The sequence below is a fragment of the Uloborus diversus genome, chromosome 2 (assembly GCF_026930045.1).
Source record: "Uloborus diversus isolate 005 chromosome 2, Udiv.v.3.1, whole genome shotgun sequence".
Taxonomy (NCBI): domain Eukaryota; kingdom Metazoa; phylum Arthropoda; class Arachnida; order Araneae; family Uloboridae; genus Uloborus; species Uloborus diversus.
The window spans coordinates 171,148,618-171,166,634 of NC_072732.1; the positions used below are offsets into that span (position 1 = coordinate 171,148,618).

Sequence of the window (18,017 nt, forward strand, 5' to 3'; positions counted from 1 at the left end):
GTACAAGCTTCCTTATTCGGTTTCCGCTGAAAAAAAGGCCCGAAAAAAAGTCTAATTCCAACATTTTCCAATGGTGTCGTTTCCTAAATTTTGAAAGTATGTTTTTCTGAAAGAGCATGCTTAAAAACATAGGATTTGACCATTTTTTTAAATAATTTGACAAAGTTTACTATTTTAAAAAAATTATTTGAGTCAGTGCGCAGACTCAATTTTATTTTCTACGTTTCTGCTCATGACATCACAAATGATGAACTGCCATTCGCTGTTGCCATCCGCGCAGAGGGTAGTATTTAATTCTCTTCTTTACTCACATGTATGGCAACGACATGGTTGATAACAAGCGTAGAGCGCAATATTAAATTTGCTTCTTGATTATTATAACTTGGAATCGCAGTAGAGAGCAAGAATAAGCGTTCAGTGCGCCAATGGAATACGCGCCTAAGTTCATCATTTATGACGTAATAAAGACCACGCCTTGTTTGAAAAATCGGACATTTTAAAAAATGAATTAAAAAATAACTGTTGGGAAAATAAAAGTATTTCCTGGTTTTTTTTGTTTTTTTTTTTCGCTCATTCTATCAACTTCAGTGACTAAAAGCAGTACTTTTGACTGAAGGAAACCACACCATTGTTAGTACTGAATTCAACACACATTTCTTCAAATATCTCGAAATCTCATTTCTGCAGATACTGCCGTTTACCTTCACACGGCAGTATAAACGTTATTTGTTTTATTGGAAGGTTCCTGATTAATTTCAGAAACATGACTGCCTTTTATTGGGAAGGTTTCTGAATTCTTCAGAAAGAGTTCACATTAATATCATGACGGTTTCAGACTTCTCGTGCAAACTTTTCTTTTTACTTTCTTCTATATCTAATATATAAAAGAAAGTATTGGATTCGTGCAAATTTTCGAATTTCGAATTTTGACGGATTCGAACGTTTTGAGGTGTGCTGAGTCCATTTCGACCATTTTTGGAAAATGTCTGTCTGTCTGTGTGTGTGTGTGTGTATGTGTGTGTTTGTATGTATGTATGTGTGTGTATGTATGTATGTGTGTGTGTGTATGTATGTGTGTCACGTCTGTGTGTGACCAGTTTTTTGTGGCCGCTCTACAACAAAAACTACCGCATGAAATCGAACGAAATTTAGTACACATATGTGCCCCTATGTGAACTTTTGCCCATTAGTTTTTGGCGCGAATTCCTCCAAGGGGGGTGGAGCATTGGGACGTTTTTCGAGTTACGCGTGCTTGCTGTTCCTCAGGAAGTAACTGGCGGAATCAAACAAAATTTAGTCCATATGTTGGTATTAACAGGAACAGGTGCTGATTCAATTTTGGTGTCAATAACTCAAACGGGGGGTGAGCTATAGAACGTTTTTTGTCGTCAATTGTGACTGCTGTATCTCAAGAAATAATGAACGGAATGAAAGAAAAATTTATCGGCAAGTAGCCCTTAGTGGGTATAAGAGCTGATTTTATTTTGGTGTCAACAGCTAAAAAGGGGGTAGCGCAATAGCCCGTTCTTTTTTACTTTCTTCTATATCTAATATATAGAAGAAAGTATTGGATTCGTGCAAATTTTCGAATTTCGAATTTTGACGGATTCGAACGTTTTGAGGTGTGCTGAGTCCATTTCGACCATTTTTGGAAAATGTCTGTCTGTCTGTGTGTGTGTGTGTGTGTGTGTATGTGTGTGTGTATGTATGTATGTGTGTGTGTGTATGTATGTGTGTCACGTCTGTGTGTGACCAGTTTTTTGTGGCCGCTCTACAACAAAAACTACCGCATGAAATCGAACGAAATTTAGTACACATATGTGCCCCTATGTGAACTTGTGCCCATTAGTTTTTGGCGCGAATTCCTCCAAGGGGGGTGGAGCAATGGGACGTTTTTCGAGTTACGCGTGCTTGCTATTCCTCAGGAAGTAACTGGCGGAATCAAACAAAATTTAGTCCATATGTTGGTATTAACAGGAACAAGTGCTGATTCAATTTTGGTGTCAATAACTCAAACGGGGGTTGAGCTATAGAACGTTTTTTGTCGTCAATTGTGACTGCTGTATCTCAAGAAATAATGAACGAAATGAAAGAAAAATTTATCGGCAAGTAACCCTTAGTGGGTATAAGAACTGATTTTATTTTTGTGTCAACAGCTAAAAAGGGGGGTAGCGCAATCACCCGTTCTTTTTTTCCATTTTGAGTACCCTATCTCAAGAAGTAATGCTACGTTCTGGTTGAAATTTGGAATATATGTGAATCCATATGTAAACAGGCTTTGGTTCGATTTTGACGCCGATCGCTCCAAGAGGTGTTGATTTTTTTTTTTTTTTTTTTTGCGAATAAAAATATTTTTATTAATGCAACATAAGAAAGATAAATCGTAATAGATTGTCGTCTGCGTATTTCTCGTGATTTTAATTGTATGGAAATGATACGAAATATTATCTCAATGATTTAAAATTTTTAACTGTTGCCATCTTATGTTTGTTAATAAATAAAATATTTGTAATTAATTCAAGTTAAGCTTTTAAAGTAACTTTCAATTTTTGCTCTTTGTTTTGTTTTTACAATAATTCAGACATTGGGATGGTCGTCAAGTTTTTGCATGTGTAATTTTGTTTTTGTTAGGAATATTGCTTCCTCGTCAAGCATGGGGAGGGATCAGAAAAAGGAAAAATATAGAAGAAAGTTTCGTGATGGCCACAACATACTAGTTTCCATTGTGAGTGCCCTATCTCAAGAAGTAATGCTACGTTCTGGTTGAAATTTGGAATATATGTGAATCCATATGTAAACAGGCTTTGGTTCAACTTTGGCGCCAATCGCTCCAAGAGGTGTTGATTTTTTTGAGCAATCACGATTGCTTATTGTTCTCATTTGACTGTTTTTGACGTTCCTTTGATTTTTCCCACCGTCACCCTCCGCACCATCACCGTCGACCGGGTCCTCACGATGCTGCACCTATAGCGAAAGCCGTCTCCAGGTTGCATCCATGTCCTACACACACGCGCACACATACACGCACACACACACACACACAAACACATATACACACATACACCTACACACGCAAACACATACACCTACACACACATACACACACGCACACACACATAAACACATACACACACATACACCTACACACATACACACACGCACACACACATAAACACATACACACACATACACCTACACACATACACAAACATATACACACACACAAACACATACACACATGCATACATACAGACACTCACACATACACACACAAAGACATACACACCACTACCCACACATTCATGCCTGCACACTGACACAAACACATATGCCTACACACACATACACCCCCCCACACACATTCATACATGCAAGTACTTAACATTTATGCCAGCACACAGACACAAACACACATGCCTACACACACATACACATAACCCGTACACACAAACACATTCCCCGACACACAAACACACACGCCTACATACACACACTCGTGATTGCGAAAAACATAATTTGAATTCAAGATGTCAAAATTCAAATTAATTCCCCCCCCCCCTTTTTTCTTTTCTTTTCTTTTCTTTTTTTTTTTTGAGCAATCACGATTGCTTATTGCTTTCATTTGACTGTCCTTGACGTTACGGTTCCTTTTTCAGCTTGGACCAGGGTTGCAGCACCACCGTCCACCGGCGGCGGCGCGGCTGGTCCTGAGCACTGGCCACCGGAATCCACTTTTGCTGGGCGGTGGCGTCCATGTCCTACACACGCATGGTCATATACACTCCCCTACGTGCGCATGCCTTTACACATATACACACGCCTACGTGCACACACGTAAGCCTACACACACAACTATACACACGTAACCACCCAGGAGGAGGGACATGCTTGGGGGGGGAGCCGTTTCTAGAAACAATAACTCTAATCAGAAGGGTCTTGTCGCAACTCGTGATTGCGAAAAACATAATTTGAATTTAAAGTTTCATAATTCAAATTAGAATTAATTGGGGGAAGTAGGTCACAGATTTTTTTTTTTTTTTTTTGCGAAAAAATAGCTTCATTAATGCAACAATATGAAAGATAAATCGTAATAGATTGTCGTCTGCGTATTTCTCGTGATTTTAATTGTATGGAAATGACCGGAAATATTATCTCAATGATTTAAAATTTTCAATTGTTGCCATCTTATGTTTGTTAACAAATAAAATATTTGTAATTAATTCAAGCAAGGCTTTTAAAATAACTTTCAATTTTCACTCTTTGCTTTGCTTTTGCAATAATTCAGACATTGGGATGGTCGTCAAGTTTCTGCATGTGTAATTTTGTTTTTGTTGGGAATATTCGCAACTCCAACGAACTATAGGGGGCACTGCAGTCACTGTCTAATGGCCGACTTAAAAACTAAAACAAACGCATGTGGTAACGAAGAAAATGCTAAAAGTGTTGTGATTTTTGTTGTTATGTATGATTTTTTCGCTTTATTCATTTGAAAAGATTTTTCAAAGTCTTTTGGTTACTCTGACCCATATAAAAAGAGATTAGAAACCAAAAAGTATTACGAAAGTAAACAATTAATGCAGAACACACAGTAAGTTGTTCTGAAGCAGCCATTTTCACGATGTTGAATTCGGAATTCATAAATTTTTGGTTCGCTTCGAACGGCATTTTCATTTTGTACCGTTTTTTCTATACATTAGTACATATTCAGTTCAGTATCGTGACATTTCCGGCATTTGTTGACATTTTTGTCACATAGTGCACATGCGTGGCAGACTGTCAAGAGTAACGTTTAACACTAGATAATTTATTTCTATGACTATATGATTGGATATCCAAAGAAATCATGCATTTAATTCATTCGTCATGGAAATGATTTACCTGATATGCGAAATCTTGTCAAGATACATTATTCTTTCACACAATTTTAAAACCACAACCCTATAAACAGATTTTTGGCGAACTTTTATTTTTTATTGTTCAAATTCTTAACGTTCTTTCTGGATTTTTCAATCTGTTCTGCAATAAATATTTTCAAGAAAATTTATTTTGCATACTGTCTATTTCAGTAGGATACTGTAGTAACAAAGGTTATTTAAATCATTTATGTGGAATTAGGTTAAGGAAAAGTGTCCAGTCAATGTTGTTAAGTTCGTTTTTTTTTCCATCGAATTGAAAAACTGATATTTATTCAAATTCACTCAGAACAAAATAAATAAAATGTGTACTCACAGTTTATATATGGTGGTAGTTTTCTTTTCAGTTGATTGACCATTATTTCTTTTTACTTATCGAATTCTGTAATCTTACTATCATTTTATTCCACTCATGATAAAAATTAAAAATGGTTTAACTAAAAACGCGAAATCTCGCCAAGGCTACTTTGCTCGCACAATACTAAAACTATAACCCTAAACAAATTTGGCGAAACCTTTCAGCTGAGAATAAAAAAAATAAAGTAAATTCTTTCTCGGTTAAACATTTTTCATTTTGTTCTACGATAATAAATTCAAGAAAATATTTTGCATACTGTCCATTCCAACTAAATGCTGCTGTAAAATATGATTAGTTAAATTAATTTAAGATTAAAAAAAACTCATATTCTTACAAATTCATACAAAACAATAAAAAATTTTACCTGGTATAACGTTATCCAATTTTGTTAATCCAGAGTTTTCTTGTTTACGCTTCCACCATTTAATACTTTTTTGAAAGAAATAAGGAAAATTAACATTATTTTGAGAAGCTCGAGAATACTACTAAGGGACGAATTAATTTCTGTAGCTGAAAGCAAACTAAGACGCATCGATTGCGTTTATAAATACTCAGAACAAACTGCCTGTGTTTACGTCAACAGACACACGTGGAACGCAACGTGGCAATGTTTTAGTTCCATCGGCAGTTTTGTAAATCACCGCAAGGTAGCGTATTCGAGCGCTGGAGTTCCGAATTACTTCCTCGTTAAGCATGGGGAGGGATCAGAATTATAAGAAAGATATAGAAGAAAGTTTCGTGATGGCCACAACATACTAGTTTTTTTTTTTTTTTTTTTACCAGGTATCTTACTGGTAGAAATTAAGCTCACTAGCTGCCTATTATTTTCAAAAACATTCCTTTCTTTTAATAACAGTGTATGATAAAATAGAGACAACGCACATTTGCAGTTTCTGCAAATTTTTAATCTCTGCACCTTTATAAGAATTTCTTATGAAACCGTTGTAAGCAAGAATGTACCTTTAATGCTCATTTCCAAATCCTTATTGCTCCGAATATCAATACAAAAAAAAAAACATTCTATTCGGATATTTACCTTTGTTTTCAACTTTTTCAGCTAATTGTGTGGAATTGTAGCTGTGTATTTTTCCTTTCATGAAATGATATCCAAAACGAGTTTCAATAACTGTAAAATTAGCCCTATTATTAAGTTCCCAACTAAATCCTGAGTTAGATTAAAATTTATTTCTAATAATGAAATTGAAACCCATGTAATGCATTCAAGTCAAAAATGACATTTTACTTAGTTAGTAATAATAGTATAGAACAGTAAAAATATATCTAAAACGCATACAGTGGCTCCAAAAGTGTTCGTACACCTACGACTTTCAATGAAATAGGACTTTATTCATTAGTTAGAATTAATCTTTCGGAATAGGTATTTATTTATAAGATCTATGATCAATTTTCAACAAAACTACATGAATGTTTTTTTAAAAAATACTAAAATTTAATTTTTAAAAATCAAAAACCAAAAAGTGCCAGAATTTTAATCTTACAAAAATCTTCGTACACTTTAAAAAATGTCTATATATTATTGAATAATCTAACTTTTTATTAGGTTATTATTTAGTAGAATATCATGCAGTATCAACAACACATTTTAAACGTCTGGGAATAGATTTAATTCTTTTTTCCTTTCCTTTTTTTTGCGTACTTTCTGAGTAAGTGTTCAACCACACTCCGAGTCTTACTGTTTCTAGCTCTATTTTCGTTTCAAAGCCGTATTTTCGTAATCTAGCCTTCAGATATCTCTAAATATGTTACATTAAGTTCAAATCTGGATATTGATGGGGTATTTTCTAAACTTTAGGACAATTTTTAAGGCACTAGACGCAAACGTTGAAAACCGTGTGCTTCTTATCGTTATCTTGATAAAAAAAAAACAAAGTTGTTTCCGATAACCAAAGTTTTAGTTAAGAGTTTAAAATTCGTTTTAAAAATATTTAAATGAACAGCATGATTCATTATTTCATCAAAAAATTCCAAACTACCAAGTCCTGGTGCTGATATGCACCTTCACACAATAACACCTTCACCGTCCTGATTATCTGCTCCAACTAAGTTCTTAAGGTTAAGTTCCTAATTTTTTCTTCTATTTACAATTATACAACAATTTAACCAAAAATGTTGAGTTCATTTCTATCTGTAAGTAAGACGTAATTCCAAAACATTTTGAGATTATTTATCATTGATTTTGCGACGAAAAGCGAAAGCTTTCTGTTTTTCGCACGAAAATTTCTGCAGTAAGAGGTCCCATTTAATCCAGCTAATCAGAGAACTTTGCAAACAATTTTAGGTGAAAATTAAATGTAAAAATATTCATTTAACTCTGCAGAAATTTTTACAGCACACAAATGTATATTTTTCATAAATTTTTTAACTGTAAATCTCCGATCACGCTTTGTCAACTTTGCCGGTTGACCTTTTCTTACCTTGTTTTCGGTCCGATTCTTCTCTTTAAAGCATTTTATCAAGCACTTTACTATAGAATTAAATAAATTAACTAATTTAGAGACATTTCAAACCAATTTACCGCTACTGTGAGGAAAAAATTCAAATTTCGAACGGTGTTTGTGGTTTTATACGAATACCAGCCATTTTAAAGTAATAAGCACAATATTAAGGAATAAATAAACAAAAAACAAAGCCAAATGACTTTTAAGGTTCAAATAATAAAAAAACGACATATGATAAATTTTGATCATGAATTTATTCGAAACTATTTGAGTGTACGAAGACTTTTGTGGCGTATTATTTCTCTGTCTCTCCGTTTTTTGACCCATTTCAAAAAGAAGATCCGTCAATATTTTGAAAAAAAAAAACTACAGGGTTTTATTTAGAATGACATAGGAATGATGTGAAAAAATATTGGACTTCATATTCGAATTCAGTTTTGCGTTATTTCGATTTTACTAAAAATTTGTTAAGTGTACGAACACTTTTGGGAACCACTGTATATCTTGCTTTTGAACAAAAAATTAGCAAGAAAGATATAAATAATTCACAACTTACCAACGCTAAGCAAATCAACAACAGCAGCTGAAATAAATTACAAGCATTTTGTTAGTTACCAGATATTTTTTGTATTGAGTTACACGTACAAGATCTTTCATACTAGTAAACTGATAGAATCTAGACTGGATCTGGATTCATTAGTCACAAAATGAAACAAGATATCATTCGCTAAAAATTCATGAAGAAAAATGAAAATCTTTCATAATTAAATTCGAAAAGGATGATACATGATAGAACGATTTTTGTTATTAAAATTTCTGGAACATCCTCAAACATATAATAGCGAATGATCGAGTAACGCTCCTGACGTCCTCAAAAACGAAACTCGCTCCACGACATTATAATTTGATAATCTGTTTTGGTCATGTTTGTCATGCAAGGAAATGCTTTATTTTGACGAGGCTGAACTAGATCTGGTATCTTAGCTGTTTTACTGATAAGAATGTCATTTAGAAGAGTGAAGAAATGAAAAAGTGGTCAGCAATGAACGCTAGCTACTGTAGTTTAGGGTCAATCGACTGGAGTTAGGATTGAAATTTCAACTATCAAAATATCACCAAACAGGTAATTTCTCCGTTCAAATGTTGAAGCAATTTTCACCCGTCATACCTTAACGGGCGATTTTCTAGTTTTCTAATATTTCTTCTATGAACGATCGTTTCATACTATTTGTTTACCCACAAAAGCCGGACTAGAATAGTAAAATCAACTGCTAAAGAAAAATAAGTTAATAACGATATTTTTTTACGAAAATGAGCTTTTGAACTGTTTCAGCATTATCAGCGACTATCAGCATTTTGGTACATATTTAATAATTTAAAATTTCGGCAGCACTTTTACAATAAAAACGAATTCAATACAATTTATTCATTAATCGGTTGGTGTCAGCCAGAATATATTCTGAGGATAAAACAACACATGACAGTAATTAGTTTCAACGAAATTCGGTTTAATTTACTTTTGCACGAAAAAACTAATTGTTTTTCGAATGTGAATAAACAAACCTATATAGGCTTAGTTGCGTAATCTTATGCATACAATAAGTGGACGACAGTAAAACTATCAGCAGAAAAAATGTATCTAATACAAAAATATTTCTGCTATGGAGCTTTAGAACTGAAACCAGAACCAAACTGTAATTGTCATGCGTCTTTAGTTCAGCCACTTTCCGCTATGAGTGTTAACTCTTTCTAAATCTAACCATCAAAACTATTGTACACGTACCGTAAAAATTATTAACTGTTAGGTATCATATAGTCAAACATTCCATGGACGCTTCTTAATTTCTTTGCTAAGTGGAGCAATTTTTAATGTCCATTTTTTTGACGGAAGTCCTGTTTTTTTCAACAATCTAGTTTAGGCTCGACATTCACGGTTTATCCCCAGTTTTGCCAACAGTTCATTTTTTTCCCTTTTTACTAGATCAAAAAGTCTGATTGAGACTGAAAAACAAAACAAAGGCCTGGGGGGGGGGGGGGGGTTGCGAAACTGGGGAGTCACCAAGTTCACAAATCGCTTACTTGCAATAAAAATGATAATTACTTTAAACAATACTCATTGTCTTCAAAAAGTAACAAAATTCAAAAAATTACTGTCCTTTCAACAAAATTTTTTATTTTTGTTCTAACATAGTCGCAGATCATGCATTAAAAATAACTGAGTTTTTAATCCACAATTCATTTTAACTTTTTCTCTGCTATTCATTCAAAAAATACGGATCGAATGCTTCACTAAGAACTTATGTTAATTATTTTTAAAAAAAGTTATTTTGAATTGAAAAAAAAAACTCGAAACCCCGGATTGATTTCCATGGAACCCAGAGGTTCCATGGAACACAATTTAAGAAAAGCTGGGCTAGATGATACCTTTACAAAGCTGAGCTTGTAGCTATACTCAGTGGTGTTCTCATAGGGTATACTCCATATACGCCTCATACTCTCAATCACTTTTTAGGCACATAGCGTATACCCTCAAGATTCAAAATCTTTCATTTATAGTTCAGATTCTATCATCGCTTTTTTAAATTTTCCTAAAGCAATGAAATGATTTCACTACTTGGGGTCATTCCATTTTAAATCAACAAATTTTCAAAAAAGTTGTTGCATCACCATTTTTGATTTTGATGAAAATTTGCATGTCCATTCCTTTCATTTCCTAGACCTCAAAAAAATAAATTTTTTATTTTTAAAAAAATTACCCTTTGATATATAGGCTATTTTTGTTGTTGGCAACAGCAAAAATAGGGCATTTTGATGCTTTGTCTTATGGACAATAACTTTTTTTATAATAAAGCTTTTGAGCTCAAACATTGCTCATTGGAAAGCTAAGAAAACGATCTTTTCATACATGATATCAATAAATTTCAGATTTTAAAAAAATATCAATTTTTTCAAGGTCAAAGTTCGCGATGAAAAACAATTTTTTTACCACTTTTGAAAATTAAAAAACCTATGAAGGGTTTAGAATAACAAGCCCTAATTTTCATCATATATTTATATGCATGTTTACTTATTGTATAAAAAAATTGGCTTGTTACTCCGCCCCCTTTATGAGATATGCTCCCCCAAAGTTGCAAATTTTCAAAAAAATCCAGTTTTCAACGCTAAAAAATGCATGTGGGGGGGCTAGATAAAAAAATTTTTACTTGTGGTATTTTAAGTACTTTTTATCAGCTTTCTATCAAAATAAAAGTTGCTTTGTTATTCAAAGGTGTTTGGCAGATATAAGGGTCTGAATTTTCAAATAATTGCGCTGAAACAACGCAGGTTTTTTTTTTTTTTTTTTTTTTTTTTTCACTTTTTAATCTTAGTTTTTTTATTGAAATGTAATTATATACCTTATTCTTTGCTTTAAATGGTTAAAAAAAAGACTAAGGTGAGTTATGACGTATTGCATTTGAACTTTAAAAAGACAATCTAACATTTTTAACAGTTAGGGACATAAATCTTTCAATGCTATTTTCTTTAGTATTTCCTCTCGCGGAGAAGAGTTGATAAATAATCACTCATCACAGGTGTGATATTGTGACCTCTTCCTTGTGCAGACCGTAGTTCTGATGCAATCAAGATTTTAAAAATGTCTTGCAACTAAACCCGAGTTTGGTCATTATCACTTGATTTTTTAAATGATGTTCCAGGCCCTTTAAGATGAAAAAGTGGATCCTGTATTCTTCTTCTACATTGAATAATTTTACTTCCAATACTTCTCCTAGCCACCAGTCACTATCATACACACAGCAAACATAATCTGATAATTTCTTTCGGATTCTTGCATTTTATTCAGCAGGTCCATCTTTCATGACCTGAAAAACTGTAAAATCTGAAGGAACAGACGCGCGTCTGGCATGAATGATATGTCTGTTGATAGGGATGTAGCAGTGAAAAGACTGTTTGGGGTAGTGGCAGTGCTGCCTTATATCTTTTTTCAAGATCCTTTGCTACTATGTTAACATTATCACTGGAAACATAGAAAAATGTTAAACCATTAATATGTTTGGTGCAATAATCATGTACATCTAATGGATTTAAGATTTGATTATTAATTAGGCGCTGTAAACTAGCCTTTCGAACTAGCCTCTTTACTGTTCCACCAATCCCATCGCATGGGCCTTTCACATGGGATATAGCAAAAAAATGCCACTATGTTTTTATACCAATGTCCTCTTCATGGTGGCTGAGGTTAATGAAGTTCTTTCTGTTTTTATATTGTGCAGCAGACCCATCTGAAAAGTAAGTTAATTTTGAAACTGAAGGGTGGTCCGCCTTAATTTTTTCAACAAGGATATTTGTGGTAGGGTTGTGATCCAGGTAATGATTTACAAAGCAAAAACTTTCAGCTTGAACATTTCCATTTTTTTGCCAGTATACAACAAAAGGATGAAGTGTGCATTGAACACCTGACCAGTGATAGGTCTGGATCTCGTCTTGGAAAACACAAGAAACATTTTCTGAGAAGTCTCCAAGTACCAAAACTTCTACCTTATCCAAAAGGGCCCATATGAGAGGCGGGGGAGGGGCAAGTAGGGGCTCAACCCCCCCCCCCTTAGAAATTAGAACTTCCTTGCTTTTAGTACTTTTTTTTGCAAAAATGTAAAAACATTTCTTCTTTTGCCATTAACGAATAAGTTATTTTTTAAAATTAAATTTTATAAACTCTAATTGGTACTAAAATCGGTTTCTACAGAGAAAATATCCTGCTAACTCATGAAGAAAATATCTGAGCCCCATCCCCCCTTAAAATTTTGCCTATAGGCACCCATGCCCTTATCCAAAGAGTCTTTTTTTATTTTAAAAACTTTGCTTACTTACTGGCAATGAAATTGTGGCTCTTCAAGTGTTCCAAGTTTTTCACAACACTTAACCTAAAATTCTTGCAAGGGGAGCACATATTTCAATAAAAAACTAAGATTAAAAAGTGAAAAAAAATTGCGTTGTTTCAGTGCAATTATTTGAAAACTCAGACCCTTATATCTGCCAAACACCTTTGAATAACAAAGCAACTTTTATTTTGATAGAAAGCTGATAAAAAGTACTTAAAATACCACAAGTAAAAATTTTTTTATCTAGCCCCCCACATGCATTTTTTAGCGTTGAAAACTGGATTTTTTTGAAAATTTGCAACTTTGGGGGAGCATATCTCATAAAGGGGGCGGAATAACAAGCCAATTTTTTTAATGAAATAAGTAACCATACATATAAATAAATGATGAAAATTAGGGCTTGTTATTCTAAACCCTTCATAGGTTTTTTAATTTTCAAAAGTGATAAAAAAATTGTTTTTCATCGCGAACTTTGACCTTGAAAAAATTGATATTTTTTTAAAATCTGAAATTTATTGATATCATGTATGAAAAGATCGTTTTCTTAGCTTTCCAATGAGCTATGTTTGAGCTCAAAAACTTTATTATAAAAAAAGTTATTGTCCATACGACAAAGCATCAAAATGCCCTATTTTTGCTGTTGCCAACAACAAAAATGGCCTATATATCAAAGGGTAAATTTTTTAAAAATAAAATATTTATTTTTTTGAGGTCTAGAAAATAAAAGGAATGCACATGCAAATTTTCATCGAGATCAAAAATGGTGATGCGCACCCCATTTGTTGATTTAAAATGGAATGACCCACTGGTTACAATTTTTACCAAGGGACTCCTCATATAGCTGCACATAAAGAGCAGTTATTACTCGTTACAGTGGTAGTTAAAGTTAATTTTCAGAAATCAAAACATAAGGAAAATATATTGTAATAAGTTACCACCCTAAAACCAGGACTAAGGCAGAAATACTTAAAATACACCGCCAGCTCAGTTATTCCATCCGAGGACTGCAGTTTCGTGCTTTTTAGCACTCATCAGCCCGGAATAGGAATCACATTAGCTGGAGGCGAAAAATCTCTTAAGGGAGCCAAAAGAGCCAAACAAACAGGTAGCTAATGCAGAATTTAGCAAACCAGATGAGGGACCGCAACAATGGTGCAGTTCAACTCAAAGATTGATGGCCAAGCTAAGGTATTTTGTAATAAGTTACACCCTAAAGTCAGGGCTAAGGCAGAAATACTTAAAACACACCGCCAGCTCAGTTATTCCATCCGAGGACTGCAGTTTCGTGCTTTTTAGCACTCATCAGCCCGGAATAGGAATCACATTAGCTGGAGGCGAAAAATCTCTTAAGGAAGCCAAAAGAGCCAAACAAACTGGTAGCTGAACCGCACCATTGTTGCGGTCGCTCATCTGGGTTGCTAAATTCTGCATTAGCTACCAGTTTGTTTGACTCCCTTAAGAGATTTTCCGCCTCCAGCTAATGTGATTCCTATTCCGGGCTAATGAGTGCTAAAAAGCACGAAACTGCAGTCCTCGGCTGAAATAACTGAGCTGGCGGTGTATTTTAAGTATAAGGAAAATATGAAACATTAACTTGACCAGTTCTTTTCTTCTCCCAGGAAAACCCAGAACTTTATCAACCTTGGGTTATAACTTCAAGAATTTCTGGACATATTATGCATATGATCACATACACATATTGTGCATAGTGGATTGCTGAGAGTATACCCTCAGAAAAACTGATGGGAACATCACTGAGTATACTTACTTACTATCGGATGTATCTGTTTTTAGGTGAACGGAATAGAGTGGCAGGAGCAGTTACGATGATTACTCACAATGTGGTATTTGTGAAGGATTTTTTTTTTTCATGTGACAAACATTTTGAAATATGGCTAAGATGCACGAAGTATTTCATTAGTTTCATGAAAAAATAACAAAAAAAAAAGGAATTTTTGACATTTTGAATTTATTGTTCAGTTATTTTTTACTAATGTGTCTTACATGCTGATGATTCTAAACTTTAATTGCGGGAAAATATCTAGCCACATAATATCGCAACAACTTCAGACTAATTTCATAATTTTTTGAGAAATATTCATGCCTTTGAAAAGCTAATTGCGATATTTTGGCCCCCTACCTTACATCTAAAGGGGTGCCCGTATTAAGAGAAGTCCGGTTTAGTGGAAGCCGGGTTAATGAGGGTTTACTGTATTTCTTATGCCATGCTGTGGTCAAATTAGGTTAATTCAGTATAATGTTCTGTCCTTCCTTATCTAATCTTTTAAATTAGTTCGAGCTTGAGTTTTGTGTATTTAGATTATTATGTTTTTATTTGCTTAATACGAGGGCAAATCAAAAAGTCTTTGCACCTATTTTTTTTAGCCAAAATACGACTGTGAATACAAAACAAACATATACATTCCCAACAGTGACAGTTCCTTGAACCGTACTAGCCGTATCTAATTTTTGCTTGGAAGAGTGGAGCTGTAATCAGTCATTTAAGATGACGGTTGTTCTTTTGACGTCCACAGCTTATGAGCAGCGAAGTGTTATTCGTTTTGTACCGAGCAAGGGACCAAAAGCCCATAGCGATTCACAGGGAAATGCTCCTACAGTTCAGACCTTGTCCTAGTGATTTTCACTCCAGAAGAAGTTTCTGGCAGGACAGAGATTCACATGTCACGAAGAAGCCAAGTACGCGGTCCGACGGTGCATGGTTCCACAGGCAGCCGGAAGAGTTCTGCCACAGGGGGATCTCTAACTTAGTTCCGCGATGGGACAAATGTCTGAACCGGTGTGGTGACTATAGTACAAGTGACATAGTTTACTACGTATATTGGTAAATACCTGTAGGTATCTTTTTTTGGCAAATAAAAAATAGGCGCAAAGATTTTTTGATTTGCCCTCGTAGTTACATTTTTCGCTTTGAAAAATATAATTCTCATTAACTTACCAAACTTTGCAGAGCAGAAGGCTTGTAGTAGATTAGGGTCTAAAGCTAAGGCACACTTTGGACATGAATTTACCACGCCCGCAGGACAAGTGCCGGTTGGTGGAGGGGGTGCAATAATCTTCGGAGGCAAAACTGGTGGTGGTTTTGCAAGACAAGACGGAAGGGTGAGTTCAACTGGAGCTGGTAGCAGAATCAATTTGAAGTCCTTTGTCAGCTGTGCTGCGGGTGGAGCAGGCAGAGGGGCGTAGTACCCCAACACCATCACCAAAGCAGGGCCTGCAAGAGTGCAACATTTAAGTATATATTTGTTCAAAACTTATTTGTAGAGTTTCGTATGATTTTTGCTCCAAAATGGCATCTTTCTCTCTTTGCTAAGTTTCACAGGAAAAGTGGCTAAGACTTTGTTAGTGATATTCTATCGAAGAAAAAAATGATTTTTTTTTTTTTTTTTTTTTGAATCAAGCATAATTTTTGCTCTAGCTACCGACTAAGGATTTAAATTTGTTCTAATCAGTTAAATTTCGTACAAACTATACCTGCGATACCAAATCTTAAATGAAAAATATTTAACTCTATGCTTATCGTTTCTATAAAAATCTGATGTAAAAGCACCACAAGACTTTTCCTTGTTCGCCTATCCAATGATATGTATTTTTTTTAAACTAAAAGATATAAGAAAAAAAATGATACGTGTACTTATGTACTTTCTTACGAGTCTAAATTCATTATTTTTATTATTTTTAAATTAATTTTTACACACCCTATTTTAATAAATTATAATCAATCTAACAATTCTATTACTACATTATAAAAAAAAAATCCTGAAAATTTTCCGTTAAAGTTACTGGCATCCAAGTTGCCAGTAACTTTTACCGTAAAACCCTACTTTCCGGTAAAAATTTATGGTAGAATAAACGAGAGTTAAAAACGCAAAATGTCTAGTAGGATAGAACTCAGGACCTTCGTAATGGCAGACGGCTTTGCTGACAACCATACGAGTGAGGGGACATACGGTGTTATCTGCTTTGCACTGTAAATCACATGGTGTATCAATTGGCGCTGCAATCCTTTATTTTTTTCGGTACAATTTACTGTAATTTTTTTTCTGTATTGTAAACGCTCCATTTTACAGTAATATTTACCATAAAAGTTTCCCGAATTTTTAACAGTGCGCATTAATTATGCAGTTACGGTGCCAACTACATGTAGGCATGTTCTTTCTTACCCCTATTTAAGCGAATGAATTTGTTTTATCCTTATTTCATAAAAATTGTCTTATCATAACCTAAATAAATCTATCCCGGAAAAATAAAACTAGCTTTCCTTACCCTTCAGGCCAGGTGGAATGCACACACAGCTAGTTGGCAACAGCACGGACAGTGATAGAAGCAATTTCTTAGGATCTGTGCCTTTCGTAACATCGTAGAGGATGTCTGCGGGTAGTTTTAAGCAAGATCCACCGTAAGATCCTGGTGCTATATTAACGAGATAGATGTTTGTGGATTTGAAAGTTAAAGTAAGCAGATATTCACATAATCATAAAAACTGATTCTAAAACAGCAATAGAAAGGGAGCATTGGTTGGCGAAACTTTTTTTTTTTTTTCAGCCTCTTATTAGGGAACTTTGCCATTTCCTCGCCAAAAATGCAGTTAACTTTTATCATTAGTTCAACTTGTACTACTATTCATTATTTTCCAAAGAATGTTAAAATAGTTTAAAATTAGAAAAATCATTCTTCAGATGTTATCATCATTATATTGTAAGAATATATATATATATATATATATATATATATATTAGGGTGGTCCTCCAAGTGACGCCCCCTAGTTTTGTTACACTATAATAAAAAGTAACGTGTGCGAATTTTGAACTCGATCAGTCAATAATAATACGTGCCCCTAAGACGTTGTACTTCCGATAATTTCCGTTTCCGATAATTTTCCCACAAATTTTCGAGTTTTTACTTCAGACCCAGTACATCGTTTATTCGACCGTCGCACGTAGCCGTGCGGGGGGCCCGCTACGCGGACCCCCAACCTAAGGCTTATAGCTAAGTGGTGGGGGGCGTGCGGAGAAAAGTACATCGTTTATCCTAGATTTGCAAAATATTTTTACAGTGAGGTAGCACTAAAATTAATATTTTTAATTACTTTATATCATCTAAAGAATTTGCGTTGAATAAGAATGAAATAATGCTTTATAGAAACTTTACCTTAATCATGCGCTTTTCTCAATGTATCTCGATCGTGAGTATTTTTTTTTTTTTTTTCGATAGTCTTGGACCGTCTGTAAAATAAATTGCTTTTGTGACTCATATTTGGTAAATTGTTTGTGAAATTATTTGATTAATTGCGCTCTTCTTTCAGATGTTTCATTTACTACTTTCAGCATTTTAAGGATATCTCTTCCCTTTAAAAAGGTTCTTTTATTTTGCCATGAATCAGGATCAAATA

General features: G+C 34.3%; 1 protein-coding gene across 2 annotated transcripts in view; it reads right to left on the reverse strand.

Annotated features, from left to right (window-relative positions):
- LOC129216142 (nascent polypeptide-associated complex subunit alpha, muscle-specific form-like) overlaps positions 1-18,017 on the reverse strand; it is a 125,802-nt gene that overhangs the window by 72,076 nt on the left and 35,709 nt on the right. For both annotated transcript variants that reach the window (XM_054850299.1, XM_054850298.1), the window contains exons 8-10: positions 16,892-17,038; positions 15,564-15,839; positions 8,287-8,313 (exon numbers count right to left, since the gene is read on the reverse strand). In XM_054850299.1, coding sequence (XP_054706274.1) covers positions 8,287-8,313; positions 15,564-15,839; positions 16,892-17,038 — 450 coding nt within the window. The remainder of the gene's footprint in view (positions 1-8,286; positions 8,314-15,563; positions 15,840-16,891; positions 17,039-18,017) is intronic.